The 25,455-nt window shown below is 47.8% G+C and overlaps 1 protein-coding gene across 7 annotated transcripts in view; it reads right to left on the minus strand.

The window, feature by feature from the left end:
• The window catches only part of DSCAM (DS cell adhesion molecule), a 336,141-nt gene that overhangs the window by 84,933 nt on the left and 225,753 nt on the right, over positions 1-25,455 (minus strand). For 6 of the 7 annotated variants that reach the window (XM_072138796.1, XM_072138794.1, XM_072138795.1 and 3 more), the window contains one exon: positions 21,771-21,934. In XM_072138796.1, coding sequence (XP_071994897.1) covers positions 21,771-21,934 — 164 coding nt within the window. Of the gene's footprint in view, positions 1-21,770; positions 21,939-25,455 lie in introns of those variants that run through there. The other variant, XM_072138799.1, reaches the window with a different exon arrangement.

The following is a 25,455-nucleotide window of genomic DNA, read 5'->3' on the forward strand; positions in this document are numbered from 1 at the left end:
TAGTAATACAGCTCCTACTCCCCCTGAGTCCAATGTGAAGCAACACCGTAAGAAGCCGGACGTCCATGATGGTGCGGGTGAGAGCGGTCCTTCCGGGGCTGGAGCCATGAAGCGGAGTGCTCACAGAGGTAAGGCTGACCATGCGGGGGGAGGCTGGGCGGTGCAGGGGCCCCGGGAGTCTTTGTCCACCTATGCCTCCCGGGTCCAGAGCCACCTCTGTGAGTATGAAGAGGCGACCAAGACCATCAGGAGGCTCCGGGAGGAGCTGCGATGTGCCCGCGCCAGGGCGAACACGGCGCCTAAGAAGCGCAAGACGGAGATATGTTGTGAAATTAACAAACTTAAAGCGGATATTGATAAACTGCTGAAAAGAAAAAACTTTATTTGCAACAACAGCGGACCATTTAAAGAAAAACTTTTAAATGATGACCGATTTGCTCAGATGGCTGATAACAGAGAGCAAAGGCTGATGGGGTTGCAGCCTGCGAGCCAGCTGGAGGAGGAGGATGATGATGATGATAACGAGCAGCAGTTCCCACCTGGCGGCCTGCAGGAAGATCAGCAGGCCTCGTGCAGTGGGCCCCCTGCAGGACAGCCAGCAGTAACACCTCGCTCGGGGGAGGACAGTGACACCGGCAGCCAGGGAGGGGCGCTCATGGCAGAGATCCGGCTGCTCGAGTCCCCAGTGTGCATGCAGAACTTTTCGTTTGGTGATGAACTCCCAGAGGAAGCCGCTGGGGGGAGCAGCCGGAGGAAGAGTAAGAAGACCAGGCCCAAGCAGCAAGAAGAGGTACGTTTCATCTTTACCCCCCTCCCTGTACACCCCCCCGGGCAAAGCGCAGGGTCAGCTCACTGTGCAAGCCCTGCTACCCAAACCCCCCTGAGTTCTGCTGTGGACCCGGTGCAAAGGTGCAGGGAGATTACAGGTGTGACATCTGATGTGGCGATGGGCTCCGTCTCTGTTTGTGGTAACAGTGGGGGAGCAGGGGAGGCATCGGCCGCAAGGCCGGACAGTCAGGGCGGCTTGGATGTGGCGATACCATCAAAATCCAGTGCTGTGGTGCGTCCCCCAGTGGGAGGGGGGGATAGCCCGGCACTGGTGGCAGCTTCCGGTGCCTCGGTGTCTCTTCGTGCCTCGGTGCCTCTTCATGCTGTCGCTGCTGATCACTTGGTTATGGGGCGGCGTCAGTGTGGAGGGGTCGCTGAGGCTGAGAGCTCCGGACCTCCCAGACAGAAGGTACTCTTTTGTGTCGGTGTTGGGGATAATGACAATTCTGTGCAGACCGGAGATCAGCGGCGCCTCACACCGGCTAAAGAGCAGAGGCGATTGTTACCAAGTCCCAGGAAAAGCAAAATAACATCTGCTACCGATGATGCGGAGGGCACAAGTGCGACAAGAGTTGGGCTCCCCTTTGGGCGATGCTCTGCGAGGGGACCCCCGTCCCTTGTGCCCGAAGATGCGGAGGTGGTCATGTCCCCTGATGTTGGTGCTGGTCCAGCCAGTGTGAATGGTGTCAATAATGTTGTGGTGGCTAGTGAGAATGGTGTCAGTAATGTTGTGGTGGATAATGTGAGTGGAGTGAGTGATGCAGAACCGTTACCAGTTATGGGAGTGAGTGATGGAGGGACTGGTGGTGCGGGTGGCATGGAGGTGGGTAGTGTTAATGTGGTGGGTGCAGGGGTTGGTCCGGTTGCTCCCCCAGTGGCGGCCCCTATTAAGAGCTATGCCAGTGTCGCTGCTGGGGGAAGTAGGGTTCCATCATCCTCGTCTCTGGGCTCTGGGGACGGCTTTTTGCAACGGCGCCTCCTGCAGGCCTTACAGAAGGGAGAAAGGACGATCAATGTAGCGGGGCAGGAGGTTGATTTGTCGTTTTGGATAGAGAGGCACGGCCTGTCTGCCTTCCGAGAGCAAAGAGGCAGGGAGACATCATGGTCGCTCCCGACAACCGGGCCGGGTGCTAACCGTAGGAATGTGGTCCGTCTTCGGTGGCGTGGCAGTGATGTGTGTCCCCCTCGGGCACGGGTAGTTGAGCTGCTGCTGAAGATGGATTTCAAGGCGGCTGACATCTTTGCCTTGATCCATCCCTATGGTACATCTGAGTTTGATATCAGCTTTGTTCGGCCGGAGGGGCTTGAGCTCTTCTGGTCCAACTATGAGCTGAGATACAACGAGCCCGAGTGGCGGGACTTTGCTGTGCAAGCAGTGTCCCGCCAGAGCGAACTCAAGAAAGTGACCGTTCTTACCCGTAACGAATCACTATCTTGCTTTGACATCATGACCTGGATGAATCGTTATGGAGAGGTACTGGGAGTACCTGAGAAAAATCGAGACGAGTATGGTATCTGGTCAGGGGCCTGGACCTTCATGGTGAAGTTGAGGCGTTCAGGTAACTCAGTCGCCCACATCCCTTCATCAGCCTTCCTGGGGAGGGATCGGATCCTGATCTTCTACCGGGGGCAGCCTAAGCTGTGTCACAGGTGCGGTGACCCCACACATTTCAGCGCAAACTGCACCGTGCAGAAGTGTGCGTTGTGTGGGGGTGTCGGCCATCTCGCTGCATCCTGTACAGGGCAGATTAGGTGTAACCTGTGTGGTGATCTCGGTCACCCGTATAGTCGTTGTCCTCTTTCCTTCGCTAATGCGGGCTCAGCCTCAGCGGATGAAAGCCATGAGGCTGAATCTGCTGGGGAGGGGACTAGCAGAGGCGGAGGAATGGAGGGGCCAGGGAAGAAAGACAGGAAAAAGACGCCTGCCCAGCTAAGGCGTCTAGAGAAGCGTCAACAGGAGAGAGAGCGGGGGGAGTCTCGGGCTGCTGGGACGACCTCTGGCGCTATCCTGGAGACCACACCTGTCGCTGAGGCCCCAGGGGATGATGTACTGGATGAGGAGGTCAGGAGGATCGAGAGAGAGGAAGGTGCCACGTCCTCAGACTCCTCCCATTATGAGAGTATGGACGAGGATAATAGGGCGTGGCTAGAGGAAAAGCGTAAGCGTGGCGCCAAAAAGAAGAAAAAGGGTAAAAAGAAGGGAGGTGTAAGATCTTCTCCCTCCCTGACTAAGGTACCCAAGGAAGGTGCAACCAACCCCCCGCTGGTCGAACTTTCAAATCGTTTCCTGGCCCTGGACGGAGCCTCTCCTGCCGATGGAGGGGCTGAGGGTGAAGGGCCAGAGGTGGCGGAGCCTGCAGGAGGTGCCGAGTCTCCCCCTGGGGAGTCAGGGTCCTCAGAAGGGGAGACTGGCCCAGAGTCTGGAGACGAGGATGAGGGGGCAGGTCCTGGATCTGCCCCTGAAGCATCAGAGGTGCGGGAGATGGACACCACAATATGTCTAAAAAGGGGGTGTTCATTTCCCGAGGGTGGTGGTAAGATGGGTAAAAAGAAAGCCGTCTAACTCAATCACTCATGATGGCGGCACCCACTCCGTTGACGCTGGCGTCCATTAATGTCGCCAGCATTAAGTCTGATGCGGCTAGATTTGCGGCCTTTGATTTTCTCGGCCGTGTTGAAGCCGACATTTTATTTTTGCAGGAGACCAGGCTGCCAGATTTGGCGGCCGTGTTTAAAGCTAAGAGGGAATGGAGACACGGGCCTTCCTATTGGTCTCTTGCGGCCGAGCCGTATAGCGGAGTGGCGGTCCTTTTTACCGCACCGGTAGAATGCCGACGAGTTATTGAGTTAGAAATGGGGAGGTGCCTGATCCTGGATGTCCTCATGAAGGGACAAGAACTTCGCCTAATTAACATCTATGGTCCCCAGTCCAAGTGGGACAGGAAGTGTCTCTTTATGAGGATCAAGCCCTACCTTTTTACAAGTCAGCAGGTGGTCTTTGGAGGGGACTTCAATGCTGTCACGAGGTCCCAGGATAGGGGAGGTTCCAGAGACAAGCTGACTTATGATAGCGTCGCTCTTAATAGCATAGCTAGTGAGGCTCGCCTGGTGGATGTCCACATCCGGCACACCCCAGGCCACGCGGGGTTCACCTATTATAGGGGTAGCTGCAGGTCTAGAATAGACAGGTTTTATTTAAAGGAGGAAGCCATTTCTTCAGCAGTGTCCGTTGTTGAGGTGGAGTTCTCCGACCACTGTCTAATTTTGTTTTCTCTGAATGTTACAGAGACCCCCCGGATGGGAAGAGGCTACTGGAAGCTCAATTCGTCTCTCCTGGAGGAAGCGGAGATCAGACAATCCTTTGAGGACTCTCTTCAGAGCCAGGTACCACTGCTGGGCCTTTGTAGCAGTAAGTCAGAGTGGTGGGAGATGCTCAAGAAAAGGGTGGCGAGATTCTTCCGCCAGCTCTCGAGCCTCAGGAGCCTGGACAGGTACCGCCTGTATCAGGGCCTGAGGAGGAAACTCGAGCATCTCGTCTCGACTGGAGGTAGTCGTGAGGACATCTCCAGAGTGAAATCCTTGCTGAAGAGGTGTCAGTACGATAGACACGCATCTTTGGTTTTTGAGAGGGATTACGGGAAATACCGCTCGCCCGACCCTTACAGAAACTGCAAGATGTCAGTGAATGGTAAAGTTGTCACAGGACTGGTTGACAGTACGGGATCCCTGAAAAGGTCCAGATCAGGGATTCTGGAGGTCGTCAGATCCTTCTACTCGCACCTCTTGGGCAGGAAGGATCTAGATCGGGATGTGATGTCGGATTTCCTGGCTGAAGCTGTCCCTGAGCCAGGAGTAGACCCCTCTCTTGATATTTTGACAGAGATGATCAGGGAAGAGGAAGTCAGCCGGGCGATTGAAGGGCTCGCCCTCAAGAAATCGCCAGGTCCGGATGGCTTAACATCCGAGTTTTATAAGACCTTTAAGGACGCCTTGGTTCCCCTCTTGACTGAGGTATATAATGAGTGTCTTTCCTCGGGCGCTCTGCCGAAGTCAATGAGGAGGTCTGCCCTGATCATTCTGTCAAAGGGTAAGGACCGATCTCGTATTGAGAACTGGCGTCCCATAGCGCTTCTCAATACGGACAGAAAGGTTTTGGCAAAGGTGCTGTTTAATCGGCTGGTGCAGTTTGCACCCCGGCTCCTTTCGGGGACCCAGCACTGCTCTGTTCCAGGCCGCAGTACATTTAGTGCTGTGCTTTGTGTCCGGGAGGCAGTGGAGCAGGGCAGGGCTGGTAACTGGAAGGGGTACTTGCTGTCCTTGGATCAGGCAAAAGCGTTTGATCGGGTTAACCACGAGTACCTCTGGTCTGTCCTTCTGAGGTATGGCCTGCCTGGGGAGTTTGTCAATTGGCTGAAAGTTTTGTACGCAGGGGCAGAGAGTTTCCCGCTTGTGAACGGTTGGATTGGCCGCTCTTTTGAGGTTGGGTCCGGTGTTCGCCAGGGTTGTCCTCTGAGCCCACTTTTATACGTGTTCGCGATTGACCCATTCCTTAGGAGGGTTGATCGTGGGCCGTTGGTGGGAGTCGGGATGGACCGGGCGGCACCGGAAGCCACTCTAAGGGTGGTAGCGTATGCCGATGATGTCACCGTTTTCGTGTCCTCGGGAGGGGAGGCGCAATGGGTGATGTCAGAGGTTGACCGCTACTCAGAGGCTTCTGGGTCCAAGATCAACCGGGATAAGTGTGAGAGTCTCTGGCTGGGAGAGGGGGATCCGGGCTTTGATCTCCCGGACACTCTTCCAGGGCCCCAGGACTCTGCCAAAGTTCTCGGCATCGAATTTGGCCAGGGGGATTACCCCATGCAAAACTGGGACGGCAGGCTTAAGATCGCCGCTCAGAAGGTGGACCAGTGGAAGGGTTGGTCTTTGACCCTCAGAGAAAGGGTTAATCTGATCAAAACCTACCTGCTCCCGTTACTGATTTATCTGGGCAGTGTGTGCATGTTGCCAGAGCCCCTCTGGACTCGGGTCTACAGTCTGTTCTTCCAGCTGTTATGGGGGAATAGGCTGAACCTAATCAAGAGGGAGGTTACTTACCGCACGAGGAGACAAGGAGGGTTGTGTATGGTCAACCCTGTGGTGTTCCTAGTGAATACCTTTCTTAAGATCAATGTAGCAAACCTCTGGAAAGAGAGGGCTCCTCCGTGGGTATACTCCTGTAGGGGATGGTTTCGGCCTTTCTTCCAGGAATGGGAGACAGGAGGGCAAGTGAAGGATCTCCGTACACCGCATGGGCATCTTCCGGCTTACGCTACCCCGGTTCTGAAGGTGATTCGCCGGTGGGGTCTGGGAATGTGGGAGATCAGGACCATGTCGAGGAAAATCCTTGACAAGAGGGTTCTGTTGACCCATTTCCAGAAGCCTCTGGCCCTCAGGGATTGCCCAAGTCGGGATCTGGGGGTGGGTTTAGGTCTTTTGAATTCCATCAGGATCCCCTTGAAGTTTTGGGACTTGACTTGGCGCTGCTTCCATGGAAAGCTGTGTGTGAGGGACAATCTGAAGTGTAGGAGCTCTGAGGAAAGGGGTTGTCCCCGGGAGGAGTGCGGTGGTCTGCTGGAGAGCATGGACCACTTCCTGCTTCAGTGCCCCTTTAACACAGAGGTGTACAACCGGGTGGGCGCTTCCATCCATTGGCCCGGGTTGGCCGGTCTCTCCTATGCGGAGTGGGCCTATGGAGCATTCAGAGGCCTGGGTGGCCGGGACCGCTGCACGTTATTTCTAGTTAGTCTAGTGGTCAGGTACCACACGTGGAACGCACGGTGTTTAGTATCGACGCAGCGTAAAATCCTCCCGGTGGATGAGGTGGTTAGGAACATTCTGGGTGACCTGGTGAAGGTGCGCTCTCTGGAGTATGAGAGGCGGGGCACGGGGAGGGCCTCTCTCCTTTGGAGGGGGTTCTCCTTTAGTGTCCCTTAGTCTGTCATCTCCGCTCCTGGTGTTGGGCTGATGCTGCACTGTAGATTTTTGTTTTGTGTTCTGAGCATGTAGTGATGTAGCGGCTGCAGGCGCCGAACCTGGGCTTTATGTGGTTTGTATTTATGTTGTTTAGACTTTATTTGTGTTCTGTTTTCTTTGTTATGTTGTAAATACTGTATATATTGTATATATTGTATATAGTGGGGTTTGGGACATAGCGTTAGGTTGGGAGGGGGGTGATGGTGGTGGGACTTATGAACTGACCTTGGACACTGGTCTGGACTACTTAACGCAAACTTTGGACGTTAGACCAGTGTCTGGGGGGAAGGGGAGGGTGCGGGCGAGGGATCTAGTTTAGTGTAGTGTTATTGTATTATGTATTATGTGTTTGTTATTATATATTTATAAAAAAAAAAAAAAAAAAAAAAATCGGTGTGGGATGTGATCTGTGTGGGGTGGTTTGTTATTAGAGGGTGTGGGGTGGGTTTATGTATATTTATAGTCATTTATGTTTATTTGCGGGTGTGGCTTGTCTTATTGTTTATTGGTTTGGTTGAGGGTGTGACAATCGGTTGGGTGGGGGTTGTGATATTTGGTGTTTATACATTTTGGTGTATTTTAAATTATTGTTTTAGCTAGGAGTGAATGTGGCTGGACCAGCAGGTAAGAGATTGTATATATTTTGTATATATTATGTATTATGTTTGGTTTGTATTGTTATGTTTTTTATTTTTATATAAAATAAAAGATCTACAGGATGTAACTCAGGATCAGTACAGGATAAGTAATATCATGTATGTACACAGTGACTGCACCAGCAGCAGAATAGTGAGTGCAGCTCTGGAGGCGATTACCTCGTTAGAGGAGGGTGTGTCTGTGTGTGGAGCTTCTGTGTGTTTGTGCTACTGAGGCCGGCGCCACACGTGGCGCTTTTGTCTGCAAAACATCGGCGGCTCATTCCCGTTCGCAGGCGTTTCCATGGAAACGCCGAGGCAAGCGCAGACAAAAGCGCCACGTGTGGCGCCAGGCCTCAGCTTCTGGAGATCCATCTATCCACCCAGGGCCTGCTCTCTCCTCTCCCAGGGAGGGAGTTAGGTTCCTGGGGATGAGCGAGGGATCCGACTCCCAGGCTCCTGCTTCCTGGGAGGCAGGAGAGGACAGCAACCGGCCAGCGCTATGGAGGACTCAGGGGTGAGACGTTCCACCAGGAGTCGTAGCAATATGGCTCCTACTCCCCCTGGGTCTAATGTGAAGCAACACCGTAAGAAGCTGGACGTCCATGATGGTGCGGGTGAGAGCGGTCCTTCCTGGGCTGGAGCCATGAAGCGGAGTGCTCACAGAGGTAAGGCTGACCATGCGGGGGGAGGCTGGGCGGTGCAGGGGCCCGGGAGTCTTTGTCCACCTATGCCTCCTGGGTCCAGAGCCACCTATGTGAGAACGAAGAGGAGACCAAGACCATCAGGAGGCTCCGGGAGGAGCTGCGATGTGCCTGCGCCAGGGCGAACACAGCGCAAAAGAAGCGCAAGACAGAGATTTCTGCAGAGATTAAAAAAACTTACTGCTGAGTTCGCTAAGCTGATTGAAAGAAAAAGCTCTATTTGTGATAATAGTGGACCATTTAAAGAAAAACTTTTGAATAATGACAGATGTCCGCAAGGCCGGACAGTCAGGGCGGCTCAGCTGTGGCGATACCATCAAAATCCAGTGCTGTGGTTCGTCCCCCGGTGGGAGGGGGTGATAGGCCGGCACTGGTGGCAGCTTCCGGTGCCTTGGCGCCTCTTCATGCTGTTGCCGCTGATCTCTTAGGTGGGGGGCGGCGGCAGTGTGGAGGGGTCGCTCAGGCTGAGGGCTCCGGACCTCCCAAAGAAAAAGTTATCTTCTGTGTCGGTGTTGGTGACAATGAGAATTCTGTGCAGACCGGAGATCAGCGGCGCCTCACACCAGCTAAGGGTGAAGACTCACATGACGTTTTTAGGGCGTTTTTGGGCTGTTTTTAGTAGAGCGTTTTTGACCGGTTTGAATTAAGATAATTGGTCAAACCTGTCAAAAACGCATGCGTTTTTTTTCGATCTGAAAACGGAATAACTAAAAACGGCCCAAAAACGTCCTAAAAACACCACGTGTGTCTTCACCCTTAGGACCAGCGGCGATTGTTTCCAAGCCCCAGAAAAGGTAAAACAACATCTGCTACTGATGATGCGGAGGGCACAAGTGTCCCCTTTGGGCGATGCTCTGCGAGGGCACCCCCGTCCCTTGTGCCCGAAGATGCGGAGGTGGTCATGTCCCCTGATGTTGGTGCTGGTCCAGCCAGTGTGAGTGGTGTCAGTAATGTTGTGGTGGATAATGTGAGTGGAGTTAGTGGTGCAGAACCATTACCAGTTATGGGGGTGAGTGATGGAGTGACTGGTGGTGTGAGTGGTGTGGCTGAGTGTAACATGGAGGTGGGTAGTGTTAATGTGGCGGGTGCAGATGTTGGTCCGGTTGCTCCCCCAGTGGCGGCCCCTATTAAGAGTTATGCCAGTGTCGCTGCTGGGGGAAGTAGGGTTCCATCATCCTCGTCTCTGGGCTCTGGGGACGTCTTTTTGCAACGGCGCCTCCTGCAGGCCTTACAGAAGGGAGAAAGGACGATCAATGTAGCGGGGCAGGAGGTTGATTTGTCGTTTTGGATAGAGAGGCACGGCCTGTTTGCCTTCCGAGAGCAAAGAGGCAGGGAGACACCATGGTCGCTCCCGACAACCGGGCCGGGTGCTAACCGTAGGAATGTGGTGCGTCTTCGGTGGCGTAGCAGTGATGTGTGTCCCCCTCGGGCACGGGTAGTTGAGCTGCTGCTGAAGATGGATTTCAAGGCGGCTGATATCTTTGCCTTGATCCATCCCTATGGTACATCTGAGTTTGATGTCAGCTTTGTTCGGCCGGAGGGGCTTGAGCTCTTCTGGTCCAACTATGAGCTGAGATACAACGAGCCCGAGTGGCGGGACTTTGCTGTGCAAGCAGTGTCCCGCCAGAGCGAACTCAAGAAAGTGACCGATCTTACCCGTAACGAATCTTGCTTTGACATCATGACCTGGATGAATCGTTATGGAGAGGTGCTAGGATTACCAGAAAAAAATCGTGACGAGTATGGTATCTGGTCAGGGGCCTGGACCTTCATGGTGAAGTTGAGGCGTTCAGGTAACTCAGTCGCCCACATCCCTTCATCAGCCTTCCTGGGGAGGGATTGGATCCTGATCTTCTACCGGGGGCAGCCTAAGCTGTGTCACAGGTGCGGTGACCCCACACAAAAGGGGGTGTTCATTTCCCGAGGGTGGTGGTAAGATGGGTAAAAAGAAAGCCGTCTAACTCAATCACTCATGATGGCGGCACCCACTCCGTTGACGCTGGCGTCCATTAATGTCGCCAGCATTAAGTCTGATGCGGCTAGATTTGCGGCCTTTGATTTTCTCGGCCGTGTTGAAGCCGACATTTTATTTTTGCAGGAGACCAGGCTGCCAGATTTGGCGGCCGTGTTTAAAGCTAAGAGGGAATGGAGACACGGGCCTTCCTATTGGTCTCTTGCGGCCGAGCCGTATAGCGGAGTGGCGGTCCTTTTTACCGCGCCGGTAGAATGCCGACGAGTTATTGAGTTAGAAATGGGGAGGTGCCTGATCCTGGATGTCCTCATGAAGGGACAAGAACTTCGCCTAATTAACATCTATGTTCCCTAGTCCAATTGGGACAGGAAGTGTCTCTTTATGAGGATCAAGCCCTACCTTTTTACAAGTCGGCAGGTGGTCTTTGGAGGGGACTTCAATGCTGTCACGAGGTCCCAGGATAGGGGAGGTTCCAGAGATAAGCTGACTTATGATAGCGTCGCTCTTAATAGCATAGCTAGTGAGGCTCTCCTGGTGGATGTCCACATCCGGCACACCCCAGGCCACGCGGGGTTCACCTATTATAGGGGTAGCTGCAGGTCTAGAATAGACAGGTTTTATTTAAAGGAGGAAGCCATTTCTTCAGCAGTGTCCGTTGTTGAGGTGGAGTTCTCCGACCACTGTTTAATTTTGTTTTCTCTGAATGTTACAGAGACCCCCCGGATGGGAAGAGGCTACTGGAAGTTCAATTCGTCTCTCCTGGAAGAAGCGGAGATCAGACAATCCTTTGAGGACTTTCTTCAGAGCCAGGTACCATTGCTGGGCCTTTGTAGCAGTAAGTCAGAGTGGTGGGAGATGCTCAAGAAAAGGGTGGCGAGATTCTTCCGCCAGCTCTCGAGCCTCAGGAGCCTGGACAGGTACCGCCTATATCAGGGCCTGAGGAGGAAACTCGAGCATCTCGTCTCGACTGGAGGTAGTCGTGAGGACATCTCCAGAGTGAAATCCTTGCTGAAGAGGTGTCAGTACGATAGACACGCATCTTTGATTTTTGAGAGGGATTACGGGAAATACCGCTCGCCCGACCCTTACAGAAACTGCAAGATGTCAGTGAATGGTAAAGTTGTCACGGGACTGGTTGACAGTACGTGATCCCTGAAAAGGTCCAGATCAGGGATTCTGGAGGTCGTCAGATCCTTCTACTCGCACCTCTTGGGCAGGAAGGATCTAGATCGGGATGTGATGTCGGCTTTCCTGGCTGAAACTGTCCCTGAGCCAGGAGTAGACCCCTCTCTTGATGTTTTGACAGAGATGATCAGTGAAGAGGAAGTCAGCCGGGCGATTGAAGGGCTCGCCCTCAAGAAATCGCCAGGTCCGGATGGCTTAACATCTGAGTTTTATAAGACCTTTAAGGACGCCTTGGTTCCCCTCTTGACTGAGGTATATAATGAGTGTCTTTCCTCGGGCGCTCTGCCGAAGTCAATGAGGAGGTCAGCCCTGATCATCCTGTCAAAGGGTAAGGACCGATCTCGTATTAAGAACTGGCGTCCCATAGCGCTTCTCAATACGGACAGAAAGGTTTTGGCAAAGGTGCTGTTTAATCGGCTGGTGCAGTTTGCGCCCCGGCTCCTTTCGGGGACCCAGCACTGCTCTGTTCCAGGCCGCAGTACATTTAGTGCTGTGCTTTGTGTCCGGGAGGCAGTGGAGCAGGGCAGGGCTGGTAACTGGAAGGGATACTTGCTGTCCTTGGATCAGGCAAAAGCGTTTGATCGGGTTAACCACGAGTACCTCTGGTCTGTCCTTCTGAGGTATGGCCTGCCGGGGGAGTTTGTCAATTGGCTAAAGGTTTTGTACGCAGGGGCAGAGAGTTTCCCGCTTGTGAATGGTTGGATTGGCCGCTCTTTTGAGGTCGGGTCTGGTGTTCGCCAGGGTTGTCCTCTGAGCCCACTTTTATACGTGTTCGCGATTGACCCATTCCTTAGGAGGGTTGATCGTGGGCCATTGGTGGGAGTCAGGATGGACCAGGCGGCACCGGAAGCCACTCCAAGGGTGGTAGCATATGCCGATGATGTCACCGTTTTTGTGTCCTCGAGAGGGGAGGCGCAATGGGTGATGTCAGAGGTTGACCGCTTCTCAGAGGCTTCTGGGTCCAAGATCAACCGGGATAAGTGTGAGAGTCTCTGGCTGGGAGAGGGGGATCCAGGACACTCCCGGACACTCTTCCAGGGCCCCAAGACTCTGCCAAAGTTCTCGGCATCGAATTTGGCCAGGGGGATTACCCCATGCAAAACTGGGAAGGCAGGCTTAAGATCGCCGCCCAGAAGGTGGACCAGTGGAAGGGTTGGTCTTTGACCGTCAGAGAAAGGGTGAATCTGATCAAAGCTTACCTACTCCCATTGCTGATATATCTGGGCAGTGTGTGCATGTTGCCAGAACCCCTCTGGACTCGGGTGTACAGTCTGTTCTTCCAGCTGTTATGGGGGAATAGGCTGAACCTAATCAAGAGGGAGGTTACTTACCACACGAGGAGACAAGGAGGGTTATGTATGGTCAACCCTGTGGTGTTCCTAGTGAATACCTTTCTTAAGATCAATGTAGCAAACCTCTGGAAAGAGAGGGCTCCTCCGTGGGTATACTCCTGCAGGGGATGGTTTCGGCCTTTCTTCCAGGAATGGGAGACAGGAGGGCAAGTGAAGGATCTTCGTAAACCGCATGGGCATCTTCCGGCTTACGCTACCCCGGTTCTGAAGGTGATTCGCCGGTGGGGTCTGGGGATGTGGGAGATCAGGACCATGTCGAGGAAACTCCTTGACAAGAGGGTTCTGTTGACCCATTTCCAGAAGCCTATGGCCCTCAGGGATTGCCCAAGTCGGGATCTGAGGGCGGGTTTGAGTTTATTGAATTCTATCAGAATCCCCTTGAAGTTTTGGGACGTGACTTGGCGCTGCTTCCATGGAAAGCTGTGTGTGAGGGACAATCTGAAGTGTAGGAGCTCTGAGGAAAGGGGTTGTCCCCGGGAGGAGTGCGGTGGCCTGCTGGAGAGCATGGACCACTTCCTGCTTCAGTGCCCCTTTAACACAGAGGTGTACAGCCGGGTGGGCGCTTCCATCCATTGGCCCAGGTTGGCCGGTCTCTCCTATGCGGAGTGGGCCTATGGAGCATTCAGAGGCCTGGGTGGCCGGGACCGCTGCACGTTATTCCTAGTTAGTCTAGTGGTCAGGTACCACACGTGGAACGCACGGTGTTTAGTATCGACGCAGCGTAAAATCCTCCCGGTGGATGAGGTGGTTAGGAACATTGTGGGTGACCTGGTGAAGGCTGGGCACGGGGAGGGCCTCTCTCCTTTGGAGGGGGTTCTCCTTTAGTGTCCCTTAGTCTGTCATCTCCGCTCCTGGTGTTGGGCTGATTCTGCACAGTAGATTTTTGTTTTGTATCTGAGCATGTAGTGATGTAGCGGCTTGCAGGCGCCGAACCTGGGCTTTATGTGGTTTTGATTTGTTATATGTTGATATGTTTAATGTGTTTGTATCTTGTGTACAGTGTGTATATAGTTATATGTAGTTATAGTTCTTGTAGGTTGGTTGGTTTTGGGGTGTTGGTGTTAGGGTGTTAGGTTGGGAGGGGGGTGGACGGGACTTGGACTTTATGATCCTGGGCACTGGTCTGGACTATATAGCGCGAACTTTGGACGTTAGACCAGTGTCTGGGTGGGAGGGTGATGGGCGTGGGATTTAGTTATATTTATATTTTAGGTATATTTATTGTTATTTAATGTAATTAATGTTATTTCAGTTATATTCATTGTTATGTCTGTGTTTATTTATTGTTTATTTATGTGTATTTTGCTGTGTATTTCAAAATAAAAAAAAAAAAAAAATAAATTAGGTGGTGGGACTGGGTGAAGGTTTTGGTTGTTTTCATGCTAAGTGTGTGGTGTGTGTGTGGCTGGGCCAGGAGAAGGTTTTAGTAAGTTTCTTTTAGTTTATATTTATGTTTTTTTTTTGCATTTTGCCAGAAGTTATGGCTTGATTTATGTTTATTATTGTTATGTTTTTCACTTTTATATAACATAAAAGATTTACAGGATGTAACTCAGGATCAGTACAGGATAAGTAATGTCATGTATGTACACAGTGAATGCACCAGCAGCAGAATAGTGAGTGCATCTCTGGAGAATAATACAGGATGTAACTCAGGATCAGTACAGGATAAGTAATGTCATGTATGTACACAGTGACTGCACCAGCAGCAGAATAGTGAGTGCAGCTCTGGAGAATAATACAGGATGTAACTCAGGATCAGTACAGGATAAGTAATGTCATGTATGTACACAGTGACTGCACCAGCAGCAGAATAGTGACTGCAGCTCTAGAGTATAATACAGGATGTAACTCAGGATCAGTACAGGATAAGTAATGTCATGTATGTACACAGTGACTGCACCAGCAGCAGAATAGTGAGTGCAGCTCTGGGGTATAATACAGGATGTAACTCAGGATCAGTACAGGATAAGTAATGTCATGTATGTACACAGTGACTGCACCAGCAGCAGAATAGTGAGTGCAGCTCTGGAGTATAATACAGGATGTAACTCAGGATCAGTACAGGATAAGTAATGTCATGTATGTACACAGTGACTGCACCAGCAGCAGAATAGTGAGTGCAGCTCTAGAGTATAATACAGGATGTAACTCAGGATCAGTACAGGATAAGTAATGTCATGTATGTACACAGTGACTGCACCAGCAGCAGAATAGTGAGTGCAGCTCTGGGGTATAATACAGGATGTAACTCAGGATCAGTACAGGATAAGTAATGTCATGTATGTACACAGTGACTGCACCAGCAGCAGAATAGTGAGTGCAGCTCTGGAGTATAATACAGGATGTAACTCAGGATCAGTACAGACTAAGTAATGTCATATATGTACACAGTGACTGCACCAGCAACAGAATAGTGAGTGCAGCTCTGGGGTATAATACAGAATGTAACTCAGGATCAGTACAGGATAAGTAATGTCATGTATGTACACAGTGATATGGATCTCTGTATTAGGCTACATTCACACTGCCGTTGCCCGCCCGTACCGTAACGTAGCGGGCAACGGCAGTGTACGGGGAGAGGAGGAGGAGGTGAGCGCAGCTCACCCCCGCCCCTCTCCATAGGAAAACATGGCACACGGCGCCGTATTACGGGAAAAGATAGGACCTGTCCTATCTTTTTCCCGGGTACGGAGCGGTACGGTGCCGCACGTGCCGCTGCCGTAGGGCGCCGTGCGCCCATTGCCGTCTATGGAGGACGTATATCGGCCGTATATACGTCGGCCATATATACGTCCTCCATACGGTCGTGTGAATGTAGCATTAGAGTGAAGACCTCTTTCTGCTATGATACATGACTATATTACATTATTATGGCGTTGCAGCTCGTGTTGTGCAGTCGTTGTTATTCCTTGTTACATGATCAGGACATTGTGATCATGAAATTACTGTAATAGTTGTGTCAGAAAGTACAGACTGACATTCTTGTCCCAGTGTGATGGATATGACACAAGGACAATGGAGGCAGTGTGTATGGAGTGATGCCTGCACATAACACTGTGTTCCTGGATCTGTGCAAACAGCACCTGGCTGACACCTGCCGACAACAACTGGAGGGGAGAACTGCACAAAACAATGGCTTCTGCAATCTGTATACACCACCTCAGGAGAGGCTGCACCATTACCATATAAATGGTCTACTTACTGCAGATTACATCTCCTCTATTATACCGCACCATATACCCTGCTGCCTAAGAGGGACAGACTACAGGAGGAAGACACATTATGAACAGTATTATAGTAGTTATATTCCTGTACATAGGGAGCAGTATTATAGTAGTTATATTCCTGTACATAGGGGGCAGTATTATAGTAGTTATATTCTTGTACATAGGGGGCAGTATTATAGTAGTTATATTCCTGTACATAGGGGGCAGTATTATAGTAGTTATATTCCTGTACATAGGGGGCAGTATTATAGTAGTTATATTCCTGTACATAGGGGGCAGTATTATAGTAGTTATATTCTTGTACATAGGGGGCAGTATTATAGTAGTTATATTCCTGTACATAGGGGCAGTATTATAGTAGTTATATTCCTGTACATAGGGGGCAGTATTATAGTAGTTATATTCCTGTACATAGGGAGCAGTATTATAGTAGTTATATTCTTGTACATAGAGGGCAGTATTATAGTAGTTATATTCTTGTACATAGGGGGCAGTATTATAGTAGTTATATTCTTGTACATAGGGGGCAGTATTATAGTAGTTATATTCTTGTACATAGGGGGCAGTATTATAGTAGTTATATTCCTGTACATAGGGGGCAGTATTATAGTAGTTATATTCTTGTACATAGGGGGCAGTATTATAGTAGTTATATTCTTGTACATAGGGGGCAGTATTATAGTAGTTATATTCTTGTACATAGGGGGCAGTATTATAGTAGTTATACTCCTGTACATAGGGGGTAGTATTATAGTAGTTATATACTTGTACATAGGGGTAGTATTATAGTAGTTATATTCCTGTACATAGGGGGCAGTATTATAGTAGTTATATTCCTGTACATAGGGAGCAGTATTATAGTAGTTATATTCTTGTACATAGGGGGCAGTATTATAGTAGTTATATTCTTGTACATAGGGGGCAGTATTATAGTAGTTATATTCCTGTACATAGGGGGCAGTATTATAGTAGTTATATTCTTGTACATAGGGGGCAGTATTATAGTAGTTATACTCCTGTACATAGGGGGTAGTATTATAGTAGTTATATTCTTGTACATAGGGGTAGTATTATAGTAGTTATATTCCTGTACATAGGGGGCAGTATTATAGTAGTTATATTCCTGTACATAGGGAGCAGTATTATAGTATTTATATTCTTGTACATAGGGGGCAGTATTATAGTAGTTATATTCTTGTACATAGGGGGCAGTATTATAGTAGTTATATTCCTGTACATAGGGGGCAGTATTATAGTAGTTATATTCTTGTACATAGGGGGCAGTATTATAGTAGTTATATTCTTGTACATAGGGGGCAGTATTATAGTAGTTATATTCTTGTACATAGGGGGCAGTATTATAGTAGTTATATTCTTGTACATAGGGGCAGTATTATAGTAGTTATATTCCTGTACATAGGAGGCAGTATTATAGTAGTTATATTCTTGTACATAGGGGGCAGTATTATAGTAGTTATATTCTTGTACATAGGGGGCAGTATTATAGTAGTTATATTCTTGTACATAGGGGGCAGTATTATAGTAGTTATATTCTTGTACATAGGGGGCAGTATTATAGTAGTTATATTCCTGTACATAGGAGGCAGTATTATAGTAGTTATATTCTTCTACATAGGGGGCAGTATTATAGTAGTTATATTCTTGTACATAGGGGGCAGTATTATAGTAGTTATATTCTTGTACATAGGGGGCAGTATTATAGTAGTTATATTCCTGTACATAGGGGCAGTATTATAGTAGTTATATTCTTGTACATAGGGGGCAGTATTATAGTGGTTATATTCTTGTACATAGGGGGCAGTATAGTAGTTATATTCTTGTACATAGGGGGCAGTATTATAGTAGTTATATTCCTGTACATAGGAGCAGTATTATAGTAGTTATATTCCTGTACATAGGAGCAGTATTATAGTAGTTATATTCTTGTACACAGGGGGCAGTATTATAGTAGTTATATTCTTGTACATAGGGGGCAGTATTATAGTAGTTATATTCTTGTACATAGGGGGCAGTATTATAGTGGTTATATTCTTGTACATAGGGGGCAGTATAGTAGTTATATTCTTGAACATAGGGGGCAGTATTATAGTAGTTATATTCCTGTACATAGGGGGCAGTATTATAGTAGTTATATTCCTGTACATAGGGAGCAATATTATAGTAGTTATATTCTTGTACATAGGGGGCAGTATTATAGTAGTTATATTCTTGTACATAGGGGGCAGTATTATAGTAGTTATATTCTTGTACATAGGGGGCAGTATTATAGTAGTTATATTCTTGTACATAGGGGGCAGTATTATAGTAGTTATATTTTTGTACATAGGGGGCAGTATTATAGTAGTTATATTCTTGTACATAGGGGCAGTATTATAGTAGTTATATTCCTGTACATAGGAGGCAGTATTATAGTAGTTATATTCTTGTATATAGGGGGCAGTATTATAGTAGTTATATTCTTGTACATAGGGGGCAGTATTATAGTAGTTATATTCTTGTACATAGGGGGCAGTATTATAGTAGTTATATTCTTGTACATAGGGGGCAGTATTATAGTAGTTATATTCTTGTACATAGGGGGCAGTATTAAAGTAGTCATATTCCTGTACATAGGAGGCAGTATTATAGTAGTTATATTCTTGTACATAGGGGGCAGTATTATAGTAGTTATATTCTTGTACATAGGGGGCAGTATTATAGTAGTTATATTCTTGTACATAGGGGGCAGTATTATAATAGTTATATTCCTGTACATAGGAGGCAGTATTATAGTAGTTATATTCTTGTACATAGGGGGCAGTATTATAGTGGTTATATTCTTGTACATAGGGGGCAGTATAGTAGTTATATTCTTGTACATAGGGGGCAGTATTATAGTAGTTATATTCTTGTACATAGGGGGCAGTATTATAGTGGTTATATTCTTGTACATAGGGGGCAGTATAGTAGTTATATTCTTGTACATAGGGGGCAGTATTATAGTAGTTATATTCCTGTACATAGGAGCAGTATTATAGTAGTTATATTCTTGTACATAGGAGCAGTAGTATAGTAGTTATATTCTTGTACACAGGGGGCAGTATTATAGTAGTTATATTCTTGTACATAGGGGGCAGTATTATAGTAGTTATATTCTTGTACATAGGGGGCAGTATTATAGTGGTTATATTCTTGTACATAGGGGGCAGTATAGTAGTTATATTCTTGTACATAGGGGGCAGTATTATAGTAGTTATATTCCTGTACATAGGGGGCAGTATTATAGTAGGTATACTCTTGTACATAGGGGCCAGTATTATAGTAGTTATATTCTTGTACATAGGGGGCAGTATTATAGTAGTTATATTCCTGTACATAGGGGGCAGTATTATAGTAGTTATATTCTTGTACATAGGGGCAGTATTATAGTAGTTATATTCCTGTACATAGGGGGCAGTATTATAGTAGTTATATTCTTTTACATAGGGGGCAGTATTATAGTAGTTATATTCCTGTACATAGGGGGCAGTATTATAGTAGTTATATTCTTGTACATATGGGGCAGTATTATAGTAGTTATATTCTTGTACATAGGGGGCAGTATTATAGTAGTTATATTCCTGTACATAGGAGCAGTATTATAGTAGTTATATTCTTGTACATAGGGGGCAGTATTATAGTAGTTATATTCCTGTACATAGGGGGCAGTATTATAGTAGTTATATTCTTGTACATAGGGGGCAGTATTATAGTGGTTATATTCCTGTACATAGGGGGCAGTATTATAGTAGTTATATTCCTGTACATAGGGGGCAGTATTATAGTAGTTATATTCTTGTACATATTGGGCACTATTATAGTAGTTATATTCCTGTACATAGGGGGCAGTATTATAGTAGTTATATTCTTGTATATAGGGGCAGTATTATAGTAGTTATATTCTTGTACATAGGGGGCCGTATTATAGTCGTTATATTCTTGTACATAGGGGGCAGTATTATAGTAGTTATATTCTTGTACATAGGGGGCAGTATTATAGTAGTTATATTCCTGTACATAAGGGGCAGTATTATAGTAGTTATATTCCTGTACATAGGGGGCAGTATTATAGTAGTTATATTCTTGTACATAGGGGGCAGTATTATAGTAGGTATATTCTTGTACATAGGGGGCAGTATTATAGTAGTTATATTCTTGTACATAGGGGGCAGTATTATAGTAGTTATATTCCTGTACATAGGGGCAGTATTATAGTAGTTATATTCTTGTACATAGGGGGTAGTATTATAGTAGTTATATTCTTGTATATAGGGGGCAGTATTATAGTAGTTATATTCCTGTACATAGGGGGCAGTATTATAGTAGTTATATTCTTGTACATAGGGGGCAGTATTATAGTAGTTATATTCTTGTACATAGGGGGCAGTATTATAGTAGTTATATTCTTGTACATAGGGGGCAGTATTATAGTAGTTATATTCTTGTACATAGGGGGCAGTATTATAGTAGTTATATTCTTGTACATAGGGGGCAGTATTATAGTAGTTATATTCTTGTACATAGGGGGCAGTATTATAGTAGTTATATTCCTGTACATAGGGGGCAGTATTATAGTAGTTATATTCCTGTACATAGGGGGCAGTATTATAGTAGTTATATTCCTGTACATAGGGGGCAGTATTATAGTAGTTATATTCTTGTACATATTGGGCAGTATTATAGTAGTTATATTCCTGTACATAGGGGGCAGTATTATAGTAGTTATATTCTTGTATATAGGGGCAGTATTATAGTAGTTATATTCTTGTACATAGGGGGCCGTATTATAGTCGTTATATTCTTGTACATAGGGGGCAGTATTATAGTAGTTATATTCTTGTACATAGGGGGCAGTATTATAGTAGTTATATTCTTGTACATAGGGGGCAGTATTATAGTAGTTATATTCTTGTACATAGGGGGTAGTATTATAGTAGTTATATTCTTGTACATAGAGGGCAGTATTATAGTAGTTATATTCTTGTACATAGGGGGCAGTATTATAGTAGTTATATTCTTGTACATAGGGGGCAGTATTATAGTAGTTATATTCTTGTACATAGGGGGCAGTATTATAGTAGTTATATTCCTGTACATAGGGGGCAGTATTATAGTAGTTATATTCCTGTACATAGGGGGCAGTATTATAGTAGTTATATTCTTGTACATAGGGGGCAGTATTATAGTAGTTATATTCCTGTACATAGGGGGCAGTATTATAGTAGTTATATTCTTGTACGTAGGAGGCAGTATTATAGTAGTTATATTCCTGTACATAGGGGGCAGTATTATAGTAGTTATATTCTTGTACATAAGGGGCAGTATTATAGTAGTTATATTCTTGTACACGGGGGCAGTATTATAGTAGTTATATTCTTGTACATAGGGGACAGTATTATAGTAGTTATATTCTTGTACATAAGGGGCAGTATTATAGTAGTTATATTCTTGTACATAGGGGACAGTATTATAGTAGTTATATTCTTGGACATAGGGGGCAGTATTATAGTAGTTATATTCCTGTACATAGGGGGCAGTATTATAGTAGTTATATTCTTGTACATAGGGGGCAGTATTATAGTAGTTATATTCCTGTACATAGGGGGCAGTATTATAGTAGTTATATTCTTGTACATAGGGGGCAGTATTATAGTAGTTATAGTCTTGTACATAGGGGGCAGTATTATAGTAGTTATATTCTTGTACATAGGGGACAGTATTATAGTAGTTATATTCTTGTACATAAGGGGCAGTATTATAGTAGTTATATTCTTGTACACGGGGGCGGTATTATACCTTGCAGAACCACTAACCTTGAACCTGCAGATTTAGGACAATCTCCTCTGATCCCCAGGTGTTTGAGGCAGAACAGCTGTAATACCCAGAATCCTCTGCTTTCACAGTGCGGATAATAAAGCTTCCATTGCTGTAGACGCTTCTTCGCCCATCATTCGTTACTAGACTGGGTGTCCCGTTACTACCTCACAGGAAACAAAAATCATAAATTAAAGGAATTACAATCAAAATCCTTTGGGTCTGAAGGGTCACATGTAGTCACTTGTTATTCCTGACTATTGGGGCCGAGCAGTGGACTCCTATGTGTTACTAGAGGTCATCTGCTTCCATGTCGGTGACCTGTCACCTGTCACCACCCGTCTATGGTCTTCTATAGTAAATATCTGTCAGATAATAACTCTGTTGGGATTGATGATGTTCTGCAATGGGAGCGACCACCTCCCTCTACCCCAAACCCTCAGCAATTTCCATATGCAAATGACCTCCTACAATAGTGTGTCATGTGATGCGGCTATTTGCATGCAGCTCGTATTATCAGGGTGCGTTATGTTTGTGTATGATGTCCAGATATGGTTCATACATGTAATGTGAATAAGCCCCCACCCTCCATCCCTTCTCCACTTTTTTGTATGACCTCTAGAGAGGTGAATCCTGCGGTCCTGTCCTAAGGTCCTTCCTATCGGGAGTCACAGTGACTCTGTATGGTAGTGCAGCCTAATTAATTAAGTGAATAGGGAAAACATGCAATACCATATATAACCTGTGGACAGGTGTGGCGCTGTTACTGGAGAAAAGTAGACAAGTTTTAATCCCAGACCACCCCTATAAGGAGGACACGGCTCCTGATTGGGCTGTTTTGATGACCGGTGACACCCAATGTATCCATAAGATTCTGATTACTACATCAGACTTTCCACAGGTTCCACATCGATTGGTAGAAGGGAAGTAAAACGTTACCAAGGCTGCTCTGCTCTCAAATCACTCATTTTCTAACGTGGATACAAAATCGGGCTGAGGACTCTGCCACATTGGCGTTATTTGTCATCTTTTATATAAAAAAGGGAATTCAAAAATGGAAATGTGATGGGGAAATGGGGTAAAGTCTGGTGACAGGTTCCCTTTCATTGAAGAATCTTATGAGCAGTTTCTAATCCGTGTCTCATTCATCTGATCCCACTGATGTCAGGCTCCAGGATGCACGGGTTACACCTCCTGGTAATGCAGGGGTTACACCCCCTGGTAATGCACGGGTTACACCTCCTGGTAATGCACTGGGTTACACCTCCTGGTAATGCAGGGGTTACACCTCCTGGTAATGCAGGGGTTACACCTCCTGGTAATGCAGGGGTTACACCTCCTGGTAATGCACGGGTTACACCTCCTGGTAATGCAGGGGTTACACCTCCTGGTAATGCACGGGTTACACCTCCTGGTAATGCACGGGTTACACCTCCTGGTAATGCACGGGTTACACCTCCTGGTAATGCAGGGGTTACACCTCCCGGTAATGCACGGGTTACACCTCCTGGTAATGCAGGGGTTACACCTCCTGGTAATGCACGGGTTACACCTCCTGGTAATGCACGGGTTACACCTCCTGGTAATGCAGGGGTTACACCTCCTGGTAATGCACGGGTTACACCTCCTGGTAATGCAGGGGTTACACCTCCTGGTAATGCAGGGGTTACACCTCCTGGTAATGCACGGGTTACACCTCCTGGTAATGCAGGGGTTACACCTCCTGGTAATGCAGGGGTTACACCTCCTGGTAATGCACGGGTTACACCTCCTGGTAATGCAGGGGTTACACCTCCTGGTAATGCACGGGTTACACCTCCTGGTAATGCACGGGTTACACCTCCTGGTAATGCACTGGGTTACACCTCCTGGTAATGCAGGGGTTACACCTCCTGGCAATGCACGGGTTACACCTCCTGGTAATGCAGGGGTTACACCTCCTGGTAATGCACGGGTTACACCTTCTGGTAATGCAGGGGTTACACCTCCTGGTAATGCAGGGGTTACACCTCCCGGTAATGCACGGGTTACACCTCCTGGTAATGCACGGGTTACACCTCCTGGTAATGCAGGGGTTACACCTCCTGGTAGTGCACTGGTTACACCTCCTGGTAATGCACGGGTTACACCTCCTGGTAATGCACGGGTTACACCTCCTGGTAATGCACGGGTTACACCTCCTGGTAATGCACGGGTTACACCTCCCGGTAATGCAGGGGTTACACCTCCTGGTAATGCAGGGGTTACACCTCCTGGTAATGCATGGGTTACACCTCCTGGTAATGCACGGGTTACACCTCCTGGTAATGCACGGGTTACACCTCCTGGTAATGCAGGGGTTACACCTCCTGGTAATGCACGGGTTACACCTCCTGGTAATGCAGGGGTTACACCTCCTGGTAATGCACGGGTTACACCTCCTGGTAATGCACGGGTTACACCTCCTGGTAATGCACGGGTTACACCTCCTGGTAATGCACGGGTTACACCTCCTGGTGATGCAGGGGTTACACCTCCTGGTGATGCAGGGGTTACACCTCCTGGTGATGCATGGGTTACATCTCCTGGTAATGCAGGGGTTACACCTCCTGGTAATGCAGGGGTTACACCTCCTGGTAATGCAGGGGTTACACCTCCTGGTAATGCACTGGGTTACACCTCCTGGTAATGCAGGGGTTACACCTCCTGGTAATGCACGGGTTACACCTCCTGGTAGTGCACGGGTTACACCTCCTGGTAATGCACGGGTTACTCCTCCTGGTAGTGCACGGGTTACACCTCCTGGTAATGCACGGGTTACACCTCCTGGTAATGCAGGGGTTACACCTCCTGGTAATGCACGGGTTACACCTCCTGGTAATGCAGGGGTTACACCTCCTGGTAATGCACGGGTTACACCTCCTGGTAATGCACGGGTTACACCTCTTGGTAATGCAGGGGTTACACCTCCTGGTAATGCAGGGGTTACACCTCCTGGTAATGCACGGGTTACACCTCCTGGTAATGCAGGGGTTACACCTCCTGGTAATGCACGGGTTACACCTCCTGGTAATGCACGGGTTACACCTCCTGGTAATGCACGGGTTACACCTCCTGGTGATGCAGGGGTTACACCTCCTGGTGATGCAGGGGTTACACCTCCTGGTGATGCATGGGTTACATCTCCTGGTAATGCAGGGGTTACACCTCCTGGTAATGCAGGGGTTACACCTCCTGGTAATGCAGGGGTTACACCTCCTGGTAATGCACTGGGTTACACCTCCTGGTAATGCAGGGGTTACACCTCCTGGTAATGCAGGGGTTACACCTCCTGGTAATGCAGGGGTTACACCTCCTGGTAATGCACGGGTTACACCTCCTGGTAATGCAGGGGTTACACCTCCTGGTAATGCACGGGTTACACCTCCAGGTAATGCACGGGTTACACCTTCTGGTAATGCAGGGGTTACACCTCCTGGTAATGCACGGGTTACACCTCCTGGTAATGCACGGGTTACACCTCCTGGTAATGCACGGGTTACACCTCCTGGTAATGCACGGGTTACACCTCCTGGTAATGCAGGGGTTACACCTCCTGGTAATGCAGGGGTTACACCTCCTGGTAATGCAGGGGTTACACCTCCTGGTAATGCACGGGTTACACCTCCTGGTAGTGCACGGGTTACACCTCCTGGTAATGCACGG

Source organism: Engystomops pustulosus, chromosome 2, assembly GCF_040894005.1.
Source record: "Engystomops pustulosus chromosome 2, aEngPut4.maternal, whole genome shotgun sequence".
Lineage (NCBI taxonomy): Eukaryota > Metazoa > Chordata > Amphibia > Anura > Leptodactylidae > Engystomops > Engystomops pustulosus.